This window comes from Physella acuta, unplaced genomic scaffold (genome assembly GCF_028476545.2).
Source record: "Physella acuta isolate Inbredline_101_S28 unplaced genomic scaffold, ASM2847654v3 ptg001262l, whole genome shotgun sequence".
Lineage (NCBI taxonomy): Eukaryota > Metazoa > Mollusca > Gastropoda > Physidae > Physella > Physella acuta.
In genome coordinates this window covers 22468-36267 of record NW_026732777.1, presented here as the reverse complement: position 1 = coordinate 36267, position 13800 = coordinate 22468, and the positions used below count along the sequence as shown (strand labels likewise).

General features: G+C 32.0%; 2 protein-coding genes across 3 annotated transcripts; one reads left to right on the top strand and one right to left on the bottom strand.

The window, feature by feature from the left end:
* Positions 1 to 432: 432 nt before the first annotated feature.
* On the bottom strand, positions 433 to 4526 carry LOC131957750 (elongation factor Ts, mitochondrial-like). The gene is made up of 6 exons (XM_059322512.1): positions 4406 to 4526; positions 3172 to 3338; positions 2611 to 2739; positions 1912 to 2019; positions 1513 to 1684; positions 433 to 975 (listed from the first exon to the last, which is right to left on the bottom strand). Exons 1-6 carry the CDS (start codon positions 4428 to 4430, stop codon positions 554 to 556), a joined length of 1023 nt encoding a protein of 340 aa, XP_059178495.1. The 5' UTR covers positions 4431 to 4526; the 3' UTR covers positions 433 to 553.
* Positions 4527 to 4824: 298 nt separating this feature from the next.
* On the top strand, positions 4825 to 12402 carry LOC131957756 (uncharacterized). Of its 2 annotated transcripts, none has more exons than XM_059322519.1 (10): positions 4825 to 4884; positions 5381 to 5432; positions 5683 to 5923; positions 6234 to 6444; positions 6961 to 7094; positions 8334 to 8476; positions 8692 to 8851; positions 10029 to 10200; positions 11002 to 11297; positions 11817 to 12402. In XM_059322519.1, the coding sequence occupies exons 3-10, from the start codon at positions 5869 to 5871 to the stop codon at positions 11837 to 11839; spliced, it is 1194 nt and encodes a 397-aa protein (XP_059178502.1). In that variant the 5' UTR covers positions 4825 to 4884; positions 5381 to 5432; positions 5683 to 5868; the 3' UTR covers positions 11840 to 12402. The 2 variants fall into 2 exon arrangements, with proteins under 2 accessions (XP_059178502.1, XP_059178500.1); XM_059322517.1 differs by having other exon boundaries at positions 10975 to 11297.
* Positions 12403 to 13800: the final 1398 nt, after the last annotated feature.

Here is a 13800-nt window from a genome sequence, read left to right as displayed (position 1 = left end):
GATACTGTTGTGGTTTCATTAGAAATACATTTTTCTGGAAACTTTAAAGCTAATATTAACAGAAGACTCTCTCCTGTATATTTGCCAAAGGGATATGTGTTACTTATGTATTTGCTGCTAAAATTAAACTTGGATGCTCTTCTTCAAAACAACGTTCTTACACAACAAACAAAAAAGAACCCTGATATAACCAATTTTATTTAAATCATAAAAAAAAAAAAATTTTAGCAAAAAAAAATATTAGCAATCACGAATGCTGACATTTTTACATCACGTTTTACAGCAACAAAAACATATGAACTTATAAATTATATGAAATTATAAATTATACAACTAGACAAAACCATGCATACCAACATCCAGTAAATGGATAAAAGCACATTTTTTTTCAGTACACAATGATTAATATGACACAAACTACCTCCTTATTAAAATACTGATATACATTTGCATTCTTCACTGACAATTGTGCAGATGACTGACTACTTCAATTCATGTTTAATATCAAACACACAATATTGGTTCTTGCACTCTTATATAACCACAAAAAAAACTAGCTGTTCTCTCCTTCAATTTCCTCCCCGCAAGCAAAACGCCTAAACTGTAGAACCTCAACGTTGTTAATTGCGACAAGCTCCCCCACCGTCATGGACGTGTCTAACAGATAATCTTGTGCCAACAGCCTATCCTCCTCCACAGTGGGTGTTTCTTTCGTCACCTCACTCTCCTCATCCTCTGTAGCAGCCTCATCTTTCTCTGGCTCTTCCGCCTGTTGCACCACCTCAGGTTCCTTTTGTTTGCTCTCTCTAGGCACATATTCTCCTATGGTTTTTGGGTTCATGCCAATCACATGCTGACACAGGTGCGTGCCCAGGTTTTTCAATGATGTCAAAGGTTTGTCTGTCTGGTTTTTCTGCTTCAGTTCTACAATAGCGCCATATTTTCCAGATATTACACGATCTTGTATTGGTGATGCTGAAGAAAATAAAGAATATATAAATCACAAAATCGAATTTGACAGAAATATCTGGTTATGAAGGTTACATGATGAATATGATGAATATCACATTACATAAATTGTTGGTTAAATTGATTTCTGATTCACAAAGAAAAAATTAATTAAACATCCAAGAATCAATTGTATAGATTACAGAGACTAGTGAAGCAAACATGAAAGTAAAGTGAAACTATGAATAGAGCAAGCGAGTTTTTATATTGATGAAGAAAATTAAAATTATTGTTATTAATTCACTCAGTTCTGCAGAAAATAAATAGCCAAAAGACCCACTCATTTATTCTATTAATACAATCTTTGATTTGACTGGATTGTACTACAAAGTTGCAGTGTTTGTTAGTGACACATATTCATGTAAGGGTTTTCACAATAACATTTTAAATATCAATGTTAGTAACACTACCTAAACAAACTATACCGAACCCACCCTAATCCATATAGTTGGGTATAATCTAAATCTTTTTAAAGTCATTAAAAAATAAAATGTAATTCCTTACCAGAAGGGTGGACATATGATATTAAAGTTGAGCCTGGGTTGGCTCTAACAAAGATACCCCGTCTGATGGCCATGTTCTCACCAAGGCTGGAAACATTCAGCACCACCAAGTCTGCTAGTGTGGACTGCTCACTTGTTTTGATTTGATCTAGCTCAAGTTTGCCTAGCGTCACCTACAAAAATTTCAGTTATTTGATAAAAATCAACTTAACAAACCAAACTTTTGTTAGTTTAATGTATGCTGCTTATATGCAGCTGGTGACTATTATTCTTGACATTTAGCAGGAAATATATGTTTAAAATATTCTTATTTAAATCAAATATTCACAATCTTAATCTTACACAGGTAAAAATTTATTTTGAACTTTTTACATGAGCTAAGAATAATAATAAGTCTCACCTCATTGTCTGGTAGTTTGTCAAAGTAACTGTTACACTCCTCTGCTAATTTGGTAACCATGTTTTTAAATGTTAAATTACGAGCCACAAAGTCTGTTTCACAATTGACCTGTTATAAGCAACCAAAATGAGATAAAAATAAAATATTTCAGGATAAAGAAAATCAACCCCAAGAAGGTTCAAGCACCTTTGTATTGTTTTAACCATTATTTTTAGAATAAGGCCCAAGCATGTAATCTACATGTACAATCATTAAAACTTCAAAACTCATACAGTCAACAAAATAACAGTCTGAATTTTAAAACGACGATAAATAGATCTTACAGCCAACTCAAATATTGAAAATAAGTTTTTTAAGCACAATTATAATTTAGAATTCCAAAAAAAAGTCCCTATATTTACATCCCTTTAAAAAAAAAGTCCAGTGAATTAACTGTTATTTTGAGAAGCTTGAAACTAATCATAAAGCAACAATATCAAATATTTTTAGAGGCAAAATGATTGGCCAGTGATATAGATCCAAAAGTCTTGAGATGAAAAAGGCATCTGTAAGGCAAGGCTATTAAGGAAGCTGAGCCTTAATCATCAAAGAGAAAAAATAAAATATTTAGTGTCTGCTTATTTTCACCCCACTTCATATTTACCAGCTAATTACCTCCCCTCTTCACATTTACCTCTACTTTAATTAACTGCTTATTACCTCTATCATAGTAGCTTGTTTGCTATCACCCAATATAGCAACAAGACCCTGAGACATTGGTCTTGACTGAAGTTTAGTAGCTCTGGCCCATCCTTCCTTTTTGGCTTCATCCAGTAACCATTGTTTAGCCTAATAAGATAAAATAGTGCTAATGTTATTTGAACTTCTAAAAACGAACAGCTTGTACTAACTTGTACTACACTACATGTGATCTGGCTTTTACAAAATGAGATTGCATTTTTAGATATGACTACATGACAATGTTATCTGATGATTTTAGTTTAATTGCGCTAGTGAGCAAATAAGGGAACTCATATGTAACTAATATAAGGGAAGCAAACTTCAGTCATGAACACTGTTAAGACTAGTTACTGTCAAATAAATGTGTACATTGTAAAGTAAATCAACTGCAGAGCAAGGATCCCTACACAGTTTTGCAATTTAATTTTTATCGCAGGTACAAAACATCACATTGCAGAGAGCACCAGCAATTTTTCATCCTTCACTATTAAAAGTAGTTCCACAGTTGGTGTACACAGCTGAAAAAGCAAACACATTTACCTGATCATAATTATTATCAAACTTGACAAGAGCCTTCTTGCAGTTTATAAAAGGTACGCCTGTCTGCTTCCTTAACTTGCTCAACAATGTTTTATCTGCAGCTGGTGCTGCTGCCTGGGAAAATGATCTAAACACATACCACAGTCTTGGTTTAACCACTATTAATCCTGTTGATGAAATAAAAATAATGTTAGGCCTATGATTACTACAATCTAAAATCTAAACCCATAAGAAGAGCATAATTTTACTATAATTTATAATAATATCTTCTTTTTACTAACTGCTAATGTAATCCGTAGGCCTTCTGTTGGCCTAATGCTTTACGTTTAAGAAGGTAAAGAACAATGAGTATTTATTTGCAATTATAATCTGTGGGCCTGTCACATTTAGTCATTTATTTTACAGGTTTATTTTGCTGTTGTTTAACTATTAAAGTATTAAGTAAATACGGGTGCTAGAAAGCAAAACCATAGATCTAGCTTCAACTGCAATTGGAGATGATCGTGCTTTAAGAAAATCAAGAAGCACACCCTGCCCCATGAAATCAAATGACAGGTCACCTATATATATATATATTTATATAATTCTCTTCATGGGCAAGACGATGCAAGCCGACTATCTAATCATCCCCCCTGCCCCCTCACTCACTCTTCAGGCATATGCAACAGACCATTTTGCTACCACCCCCACCCACACCAGTCTGGTGAGCTGCGTTTCACCCCAAATGTTTACAGCCAGATTGAATTAGTGACAGCTATTACGGGCAGATAATTTAGCTTTTGAAAGATTTGAAACTAAGGAGAGGTGAGAAGTTCTGCTTGATTTTTTCATTGTCGTCTGTAAACTGTCATCAAGGACGGCTGCTTCAACTGGGATTGGAGGGGGGGAGGGGGGAGGGAGAGTAGTGTGTCAAATTCACAAATTAATTATGAATTACTGTAAAGTAGAAAATAAAACAACTAAATAGTGGCGTATGTTTACGACGCGGGTAAGCTCGTTATATTTAAATAACGACATAATCATAATGACAAAATCACTAATGACCATAGCAAACTTCAAGTAAGTTAGTAAGAAGTAAGTAATCTGATGTCATAATCTGATGTCATAACCTTGCCAAAGGCACACACACCACTGCAATGTGAAAGTTAAAGTAGAATCATAGAATGTAGAGAATCTTTAGATCTAATTTTCTAGAAGTAAACAGTTTATACTAGTGGTTATAAGAAGATATTACCCCTCATTTCATTTAAAATGCCCATCAAATCAATAGAAAGCTATTTTTCTTTTACAACAAAAGCGGGGATATTAATTAAAGCGTAAAGCGAATTAAAACAAAATGTGATGGGTTATCCGTAACTCTCTTATGAAAAGAAATTATTTAAAAAAACAGGGAGTATTCGTAAAATTAACATATTTAGTAGATAGCTAGATTCTAAATCTAAATAGACATAGAATACATTATCTTGTATCTGATCATTATTAGTAACAACGTTATAGTTTGTGATTAATTAACATAAAGATCTAGATCTAGCTAGACCTAGAGTCTACATCATTTTAGAAACGAATGTAACATTCCACTACCATCAAAATCTAAATTTAGAAACATGGACAAAACTATTTTGTACATTAAAACGTTGCTGCTGTTCAACATCCGGTTTAATTGTGTAAACAACAACAGAAATGATTATCAGCATCTTTTGTCTCAAAATTAGTGTAAAAAAATATTTTTATTTTACCTTGATTAGTTCCGATTATGTCTTTAATTATAACCCTTGTGCTAATAATTTTATTTTCAGCATTCATACGGATTACACTTTACCGAATATTTTCATCAACGATTTATTAACTGATATCCCCCCCCCCCCCCCATCAACACAACAATCATTTGATTGATTAAAATTTGATTTTGACTGGCATTAAGAAAAAGTTTAAACTTAGACTAGATCCAGAATTCTAGATTCTGTTCTGTAGTCACACTGTATGTAGTGCTTTAGCATGTAATGAATGACCGTATTAGAGAGTAAAGTATCTATTCAATAGATTCTATTGTCAGTGTGATTAACTAATTCAAACTCGAAGTCAAACTGACTTGATGGATTTGTTAGTGGTACTTTAACTACATTTAGGAGGTCTACATACTTAGTGTAACATAATTATAGTATTCACAGTAATGCAGTTTTCATTATACTTTTTTACCTATTCCTTACAGATGGTAAAAGACTAAACTTCATTATGATCTATCTCCTAGACCATCATCCAAGGTACCTTTACTGAACTTTACTCTGCTATTTTCTCAGTCCTTGGGTTTTATAAACTTTTTCTACTCTCAGTGATTTAGAATGTACTAGCTAGTGAATTGTAAAGGCAATAGGCCTATAACTTTTTAAAATCAAATAGTCAGTTTTGTATTCATGTTTGTTTTTTTAGGGTCACAAATATCAAATAGGTTTGCTTAGTCTTATATTAACGTAATTGTATTTATTTTAACAGTACTTTTTTTTCCTCTACAAGTTGAACAATTTATCGATTTTGGTGCCATGGTGCTTACTTTTCATTCATGTGTGGTACCTCATGGTCATTAATGGCAGCAGACACCAACAGCACCAAGGATACAGAGAACGCAGAATTGAAAAACTGGAATGATGTCCTTTGGATTATTGTGACCATTCATTTTCAAAGGGCAATTTAGTTTAAGAAATGAACAAAATTGCTGGAGTTTTACTATTTATGCTGACAGTTATCCATGCACAAGGTAGCTACTTTTAAAATGATCATTACTGATTAAGGGATTGAAGTTGATGAAAAAAGAAAATTTACTTTTAGCTAAATATCGATAGAAAAATTTGTCTCTTGTTTACATGTAAATTGAATAATAAATAAATAATCTTTTATTCAAAGTAAATGCATATTTTTCTTAAATATAAATTTTTTGTTGAAATTTATTTTAATATAATTTGCTACATAAGTTAAATACGTAATATTTTCTTTATGTTATATTATAGAAAAATACTTTTTGTTGTTTTTGTTAGCACACATTTTTATTTAATAATGGTGTTATGCAGATGATGTTCTGGGTCTAGATAGAATGCAGGAGTTTCATGGTTGTACCGGTTCAACAGCTTACATTCCCTGGCCAATAACACTTCTAGCCCAGAAGATGATCATCACCCTAAGCTTTCAAAGGCGTCACAGTGAAAAAAACATAGTTATAGCCACATTCAATAGCATTGGGAAGAGAGAGCTCAATATCATTAACAGGCCTCTAGGAGAGAGGTAAACATCTGCCATGTTTTTATTTTCATCATAGAAGAGTCCAGGTCTCTGTTTGAATGTTAAAGTAATAGTAAAATGTATGCATAATTATAATCTTCTTTATTGATGGTATCACAAAACCTCAACCTTATATAGATCCTTAGGGTTGAAAAAATATCAGTTTGTAGGTTAGGTCTCACAGCTATATATCAAACGCTGTTAAAAGAATAAATTTCTGTTGTTTTGAATCATATATTTTTAAAAAATAAATTTAAAAAAAAATTAAAACTCATCCATTTAGTTTCTGCAATAACATTAAAAATTAAAATTTTTGACCATTAAAGTAAACTTGAATTATAAAACTTATAGTTAACCTAAATCTTTATTGGCCTGGCAAGGTTTGTTACTGTTGAAAATGTTAAAATTATTTAAATAATTAAACATGTTTTGAACCTTTCAAATTCCACTTTCTCTAATCCCAATTAACCTGCCAAGTAAAATATAGATTTAACCCTGGTGATGTTGTGGCCTTCCCAGGTTAGTTATTGCTGGTGAGGACTCTGGGATCTTCTTGAAGGGGATCACATTTGATGATGCTGGCTTATACACAGCCCAGGCAAAACTAAGTCATGACCAAGTCTGGACCAGGACTACCAACCTCACTGTTCATGGTAAGGTGGCATCTTCCATTCAAACATGTAGGGGTCGGCGTGGTGGAGTAGGTAAAGCTCATGGTTGCTAAACCGAAAAGTCTAGAGTTCAAACCCTCAGGCAGATGAGGCTCGTTAGCTGGGGACAGCAACTCTTCTAGGAGAAACAACTCCAAAATTAAACAACTGCTGCCTTGTAGTTTGTTCTTGGTTGGACAAAGGCTATGGAAGCAAATCCAAAAAGAAAAAGCAGGCTGAAATTGGAGTCAATGGCCTCAATGGCGCATAACCAGTTGACACGTAACGCTTAATTGTGTTGGAGGCGTGGTCGAGTCGGCAAAAGGTTTATGGTTGATAAATTCGAACAAGGTCTCGAGTTCAAACCCACTGGCAGATAAATCTCGATCCTCTTCAACACTAATAATTAAGAACGAAGAAGAAGAAGAAGATTCAAACATGTCTTTGTAAAGTTAATTTGTATTTTGTGTCTTGGGCATAACCGGGAAAAAAATTATGTGTCAGACGATAAACACTCCAGGAACATGTCTTTGTAAAGTTAGAGTATTTATATTTTGTGTCTTGGTCTTAACCAGTTAGAGTATTTGTTTTTTGTGTCTTGGGCATAACCGGGAAAAAAATGATAGGTGTCAGACGATAAGCACTCCAGGAACATGTCTTTGTAAAGTTAGAGTATTTGTATTTTGTGTCTTGGGCTTAACCAGTTAGAGTATTTGTTTTTTTGTGTCTTGGGCATAACCGGGGAAAAAATGATAAGTGTTGGACGATAAGCACTCCAGGAACATGTCTTTGTAAAGTTAGAGTATTTGTATTTTGTGTCTATGGCATAACCGGGAAAAAAAAAGGATAACTGTCAGACGATAAACACTCCAGAAAAAATGTTTTTAGTTGCTGTGGTAATTTAATTTTAGGTTTAGTATTAGGTTCAGAAATGAGGGTTTGGGATATGGAAGGATTTGGATCAGAGATAAGGCCAGCAAGTCATATTTGTAATTTGGGTGACTATCAGTAGTCTAATATTAGTAAATTTTCAAAAATAGGTAATGTCATTCTTTTGAACAATGTCTAGGTTTTGCTTTAAAGCTATTAAAGTAAATGTTTAAAAAATCCTAATCTAGAATAATGAGAACAACTACAATGTTCTCAATAATGCCTTAATAGAAAATATATTTAAACTACTCAACAAAAATTGTTTGTAAAAAACATATACATTGAAAATTGACTGTTACCTTTCATTTCCAGTGCGTCCCATTCCTCACAATGGTAGGCTTAATATAACACGATCTGAAATCATTACCAACTACAACAAGCGTACACATTGTGTAAATTTAACATGTGGTACACTAGAGTATGCTGGCTACCCACCTGCCAAATTTGTTTGGTCTGTAAGTATTTTATTGTCATCAGCTGTAGTTCATACTACTCAATACAAGTTTATTTATTCTAAATAGATTAAAAAAAAGTTTTAACATAAAACAAATACATTTAAAATTCCTGATTTTTCATAGTACTTTTTTGTTTAATACATGTTTTTAAAAATAAAAAGATTCAAAATACGCTTTAAATAAAATTAACACATTTAAAATTCTTGGATTGTCAGGTACCAAGTGGGATCCTTGAAGTGAAAGTAGCCACAGACTACTCATCTAGTTCTGTACAGATTTGCTCCCCTTTTTATGGGGAAGTCACATGCTCTATAGCAGGGTATTCATCTCTCTGTACTTATGATCTGATCAGCAAGTTGCATTTAGATTTACCTGGTAAGTTTAGGATATTTAACTTACTGTCCTTGTGATCTGTTCACCTAGTTGCATTTAGATTTACCTGGTAAGTTTAGGATATTTAGGATATTTAACTTTCTGTCCTTGTGATCTGTACATCTAGTTGCATTTAGATTTTCCTGGTAAGTTTAGGATATTTAGGATATTTAACTTTCTGTCCTTGTGATCTGTTCACCTAGTTGCATCTAGATTTACCTGGTAAGTTTAGGATATTTAGGATATTAACCTTCTGTCCTTGTGATCTGTTCACCTAGTTGCATTTAGATTTTCCTGGTAAGTTTAGGATATTTAACTTTCTGTACTTGTGAACAGTTCACATTGTTGCATTTAGATTTACCTGGTGAGTTTAGGATATTTAGAATATTTAACTTTCTGTCCTTGTGATCTGTTCACCTAGTTGCATTTAAATATACTTGATGAGTTTAGGATTTTTCACTTTTTTTCTGTACTTTTTACCTGGTTTCCTAGTTGCATCTAGATTTACCTGATGAGTTTCCATAATACAATTTACGGTGCAAACAAATGTATTAGTATATATTATAATTTTGAAAAGAATTGTTGGTAAAGCTTTTAAATATACTTTTTAAAATAAATTTAAGTTTAGGTTTCAGGATATTATTTCTGTTAATTTAAGTGTCTAAAAATGTATTTAGTAAGGGACTCAAGTGTAAAGATGTCAGTGCATTGCCAAGTTGGCAAATGTGTTCCAAAATATAATTTATTGTATTATTTTATAAACACTCTAGCATCTGGTTATTTTAATTTATTATTGTGGATTGCTGTTATATGGTGATATTAGGAGTAAGTTTTTATTTTGACATCTTAGGTAGACAAAAAAAAAAATCATTGTAATTTCAATTGAGGAAATAGTTCTTTTTTAATTAAAATTATCAATGTTAGTAAACACTTTCAAAAGATTGCATACTGTATTATTACTTGTTGAAACAAAAAAAGAATTTATTTAATTATAATTAAATAAATTAATTATATTTAATAATAATAATAATAACTAATAATTAATTATTATTATTATTTAATTTTTAATTATTAAAAATTACTAAACCAAGTAAAAACAAAAAAAATGATGTCACATTTTTTAACACTCACTGATAATGATAAAACAAGTAAACACATCCACTAATCATATTGTCATCAGGACCACCTAACAATGGCACCAGCACACAGGAAGCTTCCATGACCAGGGACCTGGTGCTGATGATTGTCATGCCAATATTAGCTGTGATACTCCCTGTCACTGTCCTAGCCATCTGGGTGCTGAGGTACCTGCTCAGGGCCAGACCCAGGTACAGAGATGAACATTTTAAGAAGTGAGTACTTCTAACACGTTTACTTCTGCAGGGTGTAACACCTTTTTACATCCATGCCTAAGGCACGTGGTGCAGATGAAATAGAGTTCATCAATTACCTCAGCATACAGGGGTCATCATTATACCCAGCCGCCTTATTTTCTTGAACGTGAGTCAGGTACTCATCAGAGCTCTGAATTGTATCCTACAGACTTGAGCCCTGGATTCAAACTCGAGACTCTCTGCCTAGCTGTAGTAAGCTTTACAATCCAACCACATTGTCCCCTAATTGAACCTAATGTGAATATGTATGGTTAAATTGAATACACTTTTAAAGTTATTCATATTACTGATTTTTGTGTGTAAAAGTACTAACAGGGGATTGCATGGTTATGCTGTGGAGTGCATGAGTTTTAAGTTCAGTCACTTACTAAAATCCTTAGTATGTCCCTAAGTCCACCTGAGTTTGGGAAAGTAAAGGTGGCTGAGTATAGTGATTGCTACACCATCCCTCCAGATGATTTGTAGCAACTGGCCAGCCATAAAGTGTACTTTTTATTGTATTGCCAGCTAAGATTTGGAAAAAAAATTCGATAGTAATATATTTGTTGGTGGAAGTTGGAAAAGGGGGTTTTTAATGTGAATATTGGATTTATAATTTAAAAAATTTACACCATAAAAATTAAGGCTATTCTATACTAAAATAGCAGTTTCTTAAATTTTAAAAGTATATTTTAGGTTCGATTAGCAAGCATGCTAACTTTTATAAACAACTGTTTTTTTAAACTTTTATAGCAGAAAAGTCCTTTTTAAACTTTGTAGTAGAAAAGCTGATAACGAAATTGATATTGAGGAGAACCTTACCACGGAGCAAACACAAACACATAATAACGAAGACCACAGTGACCTGGAGAGCGAGACCGAGCGCAAAGAGGAAATTAGGGATTCTGAGACTGACATAGACAGCGGCAATGAAAACAATAACATAGATCATATTCTACCTGTTGAGAATGATAATGAAAGTCATAATGAAGAAGAGGAGGAAGAAGAAGAAGATGATAGTGATGAGGAAAGCGATGATGAAAATAGAGGCAATGAAGAAAGACATTTGATGGAAGGTAATTTAGTTTCCTATAATTAAATGACAAAGTTCTTTATTATTTTTAAATGCAAAACTAACAGCACACTGATTTTACTACCTTTTCTACCAATATTGTGTTCATTGTTTTTTAAATGTATCTTAACAAATCTTTACGTAAAAAGAATAAAGTTGTGTTTTTAAAATAATATTCTTATTTCTAGCATGTTTATTTACATATTAAAAACAAAACAATGCAATATTCTCTATGGAAAACAATGCACCTCCAACTCACTGAGGTTTGCCACATGGCACTGTACAAAGCCAAACAGTTGTGCATAAGCCTGTTTAGTGTTTTGACTTGAATTATCATTAGCATTGTTTTATTACCTTTCTTTAAATTTTCAAGTGCTTTCTTTAGATTTACAACCCACACCAAGACTTTTAAATTTCATAAATTAATATGGATAAAATAACTGTCATTTCACCCCTCACTGAGTCTTTTAAATTTCACAAATTTATCTGGCTAAAAAATGTATTTTATTTTTATATATTTCAGATTCTGCTAGTCCAGTCAATTAATTTTTTTCTGACCCTTCAAAAAAATTAGGAAAGGATTATAACATGTTAGGTTAGCTGAATACAATTTTCCTTACTGTGTTTGATTCTCTGGGCAGCAGAGGTGAAAAGATTGGAACAGTTTTAAGCTAAATAAGTGGAGGGAAACATTTGGACCTACACAGTTCAATAATACAGATCAGTCAGCCAGTAAGAAAATGGGGGAATTTAATGTGTCCCCTTAAAGACAACTCTGTTACTTGTTTTTTTGTTGCTTTTTTTCTTTAGTCAAAGTCCTAATATCATTTGCCTTTTACACATTATTTGGCCTTTTACAATAAAAATGTCTTAGTTTTCTTTTTACACTATTTTACAGTATACCATGTTTGAAATTATTTTAAACTGATCAATTATGCATAAACATTATAAATTTAATAATTGAATTGAGGTGTAAGTCATTCTCATTTATTTTACTGGATCTAGTACTAAGCAGATTTTCTATTTTAAGAGTTAAATTGTATGTAGCCACTTTATTGCCACTTTGTTTTAGTCAATACATTAATACTTATAATAACTATGAGTTCTTTAAATAAAGAAAATTATAATACTCAAACAGCTAACAAAAAAAATAAAAAAATAAACATTTAAAAGCATGTTAGTGAAAAATGAAATGTGTACTTAATTAATTTTGATAATAATTAGCATATTTAAAAAAAATAACATTACTTTTGAAAATAATACTTAAAGTTGATATTAGATATTTTTAAGACTTTACTTAAATTTCTTGTAGTTTTTTTTCCTGAAATTCAGGCAACAGAGACTTCATTGTACAGTGTAACGACTGTCCCAATGTAATAGGCTTAGAGGTGTAGAGCTAAAAAGCTGAACAAGCCTATAAGTCTATGACTTAAAATTGATATTATTTTATAGTGAAAGTTTTTATACAATTTCTTACTCTCTTTCTTACTTGGCATTTTTTTAAGGTTGTATTTTAAGATGTAATATTTAAACTCAATTATGATAAAATAATTTAAAATACTTGTTAAAAGTTGGTTAAATTTGTTTTGCTATTAAAAATGGCCAAAATAATCAGTAATTAAATACCAATGTAGTTAAAAATGCTCTGGATTATAAAACTGTTAGAACAACACATTTACTATGTCTCATTGCAATTTCCTTGCCGAATATTTACATCTGGCTGATTATATAATCTTATTCATTGCAGCAACGTCATCTTTTCTGCTCATGCTTGTATTTAGCCCCGCCCATCCCATTTCTCCCCCCCCCCCCAGCATGAGCCCAGTACTGTTTAATTAATTAGTGTCTACCTCATCCCATGCCTTCAGTTTGTGTGACAGTTTTTAAACTTCTCCATTATACTCACTCATTAAGGCAGTGTTTTAGGGGTAGTTACCATGTGGGTGTTACAAGTTTTTCCTAATTGTATGTTGGAGTGTAGATTTGCATAACATACATTGGATTGGGAAGCAAAGCTGATAACAACATATAATGTGTTGTATAGCTTATAATAATATGTTATATGTGTTAAAATATAACTTATAACATCATATAATTGAAGTATAGCTTTTATAGGGGTTTTAACAACATAAAATGTCCTAAAATTTGGCTTATTAGTGCTTATTCATTGTTTTGAAGCATATTTTATAGTTACTGTGTGAAAAGAAAACCATCATACATCAACTATACAGGATATAACATGCATTGAAGTTTGGATTAAAACATTTTTAGTTGTTTTTTTTTAACTTAAACATGGGTATGTATAAATAGCCAACCAAAGTATGGTATTAATGTACATGTTTCTGAAACAATTTTTTTGTAAATAGCTCCTGTTGGACATCACTTGTTTTTTTTCCCCCCTTGAATGATAAAATGTTTAGATCTGTTAGCAATGAGCTAAAAGATGAATGTTGATAAACATAAAAAACAAGTAAAGTAATAATTCAATGTAAATTAGATTTTATGGT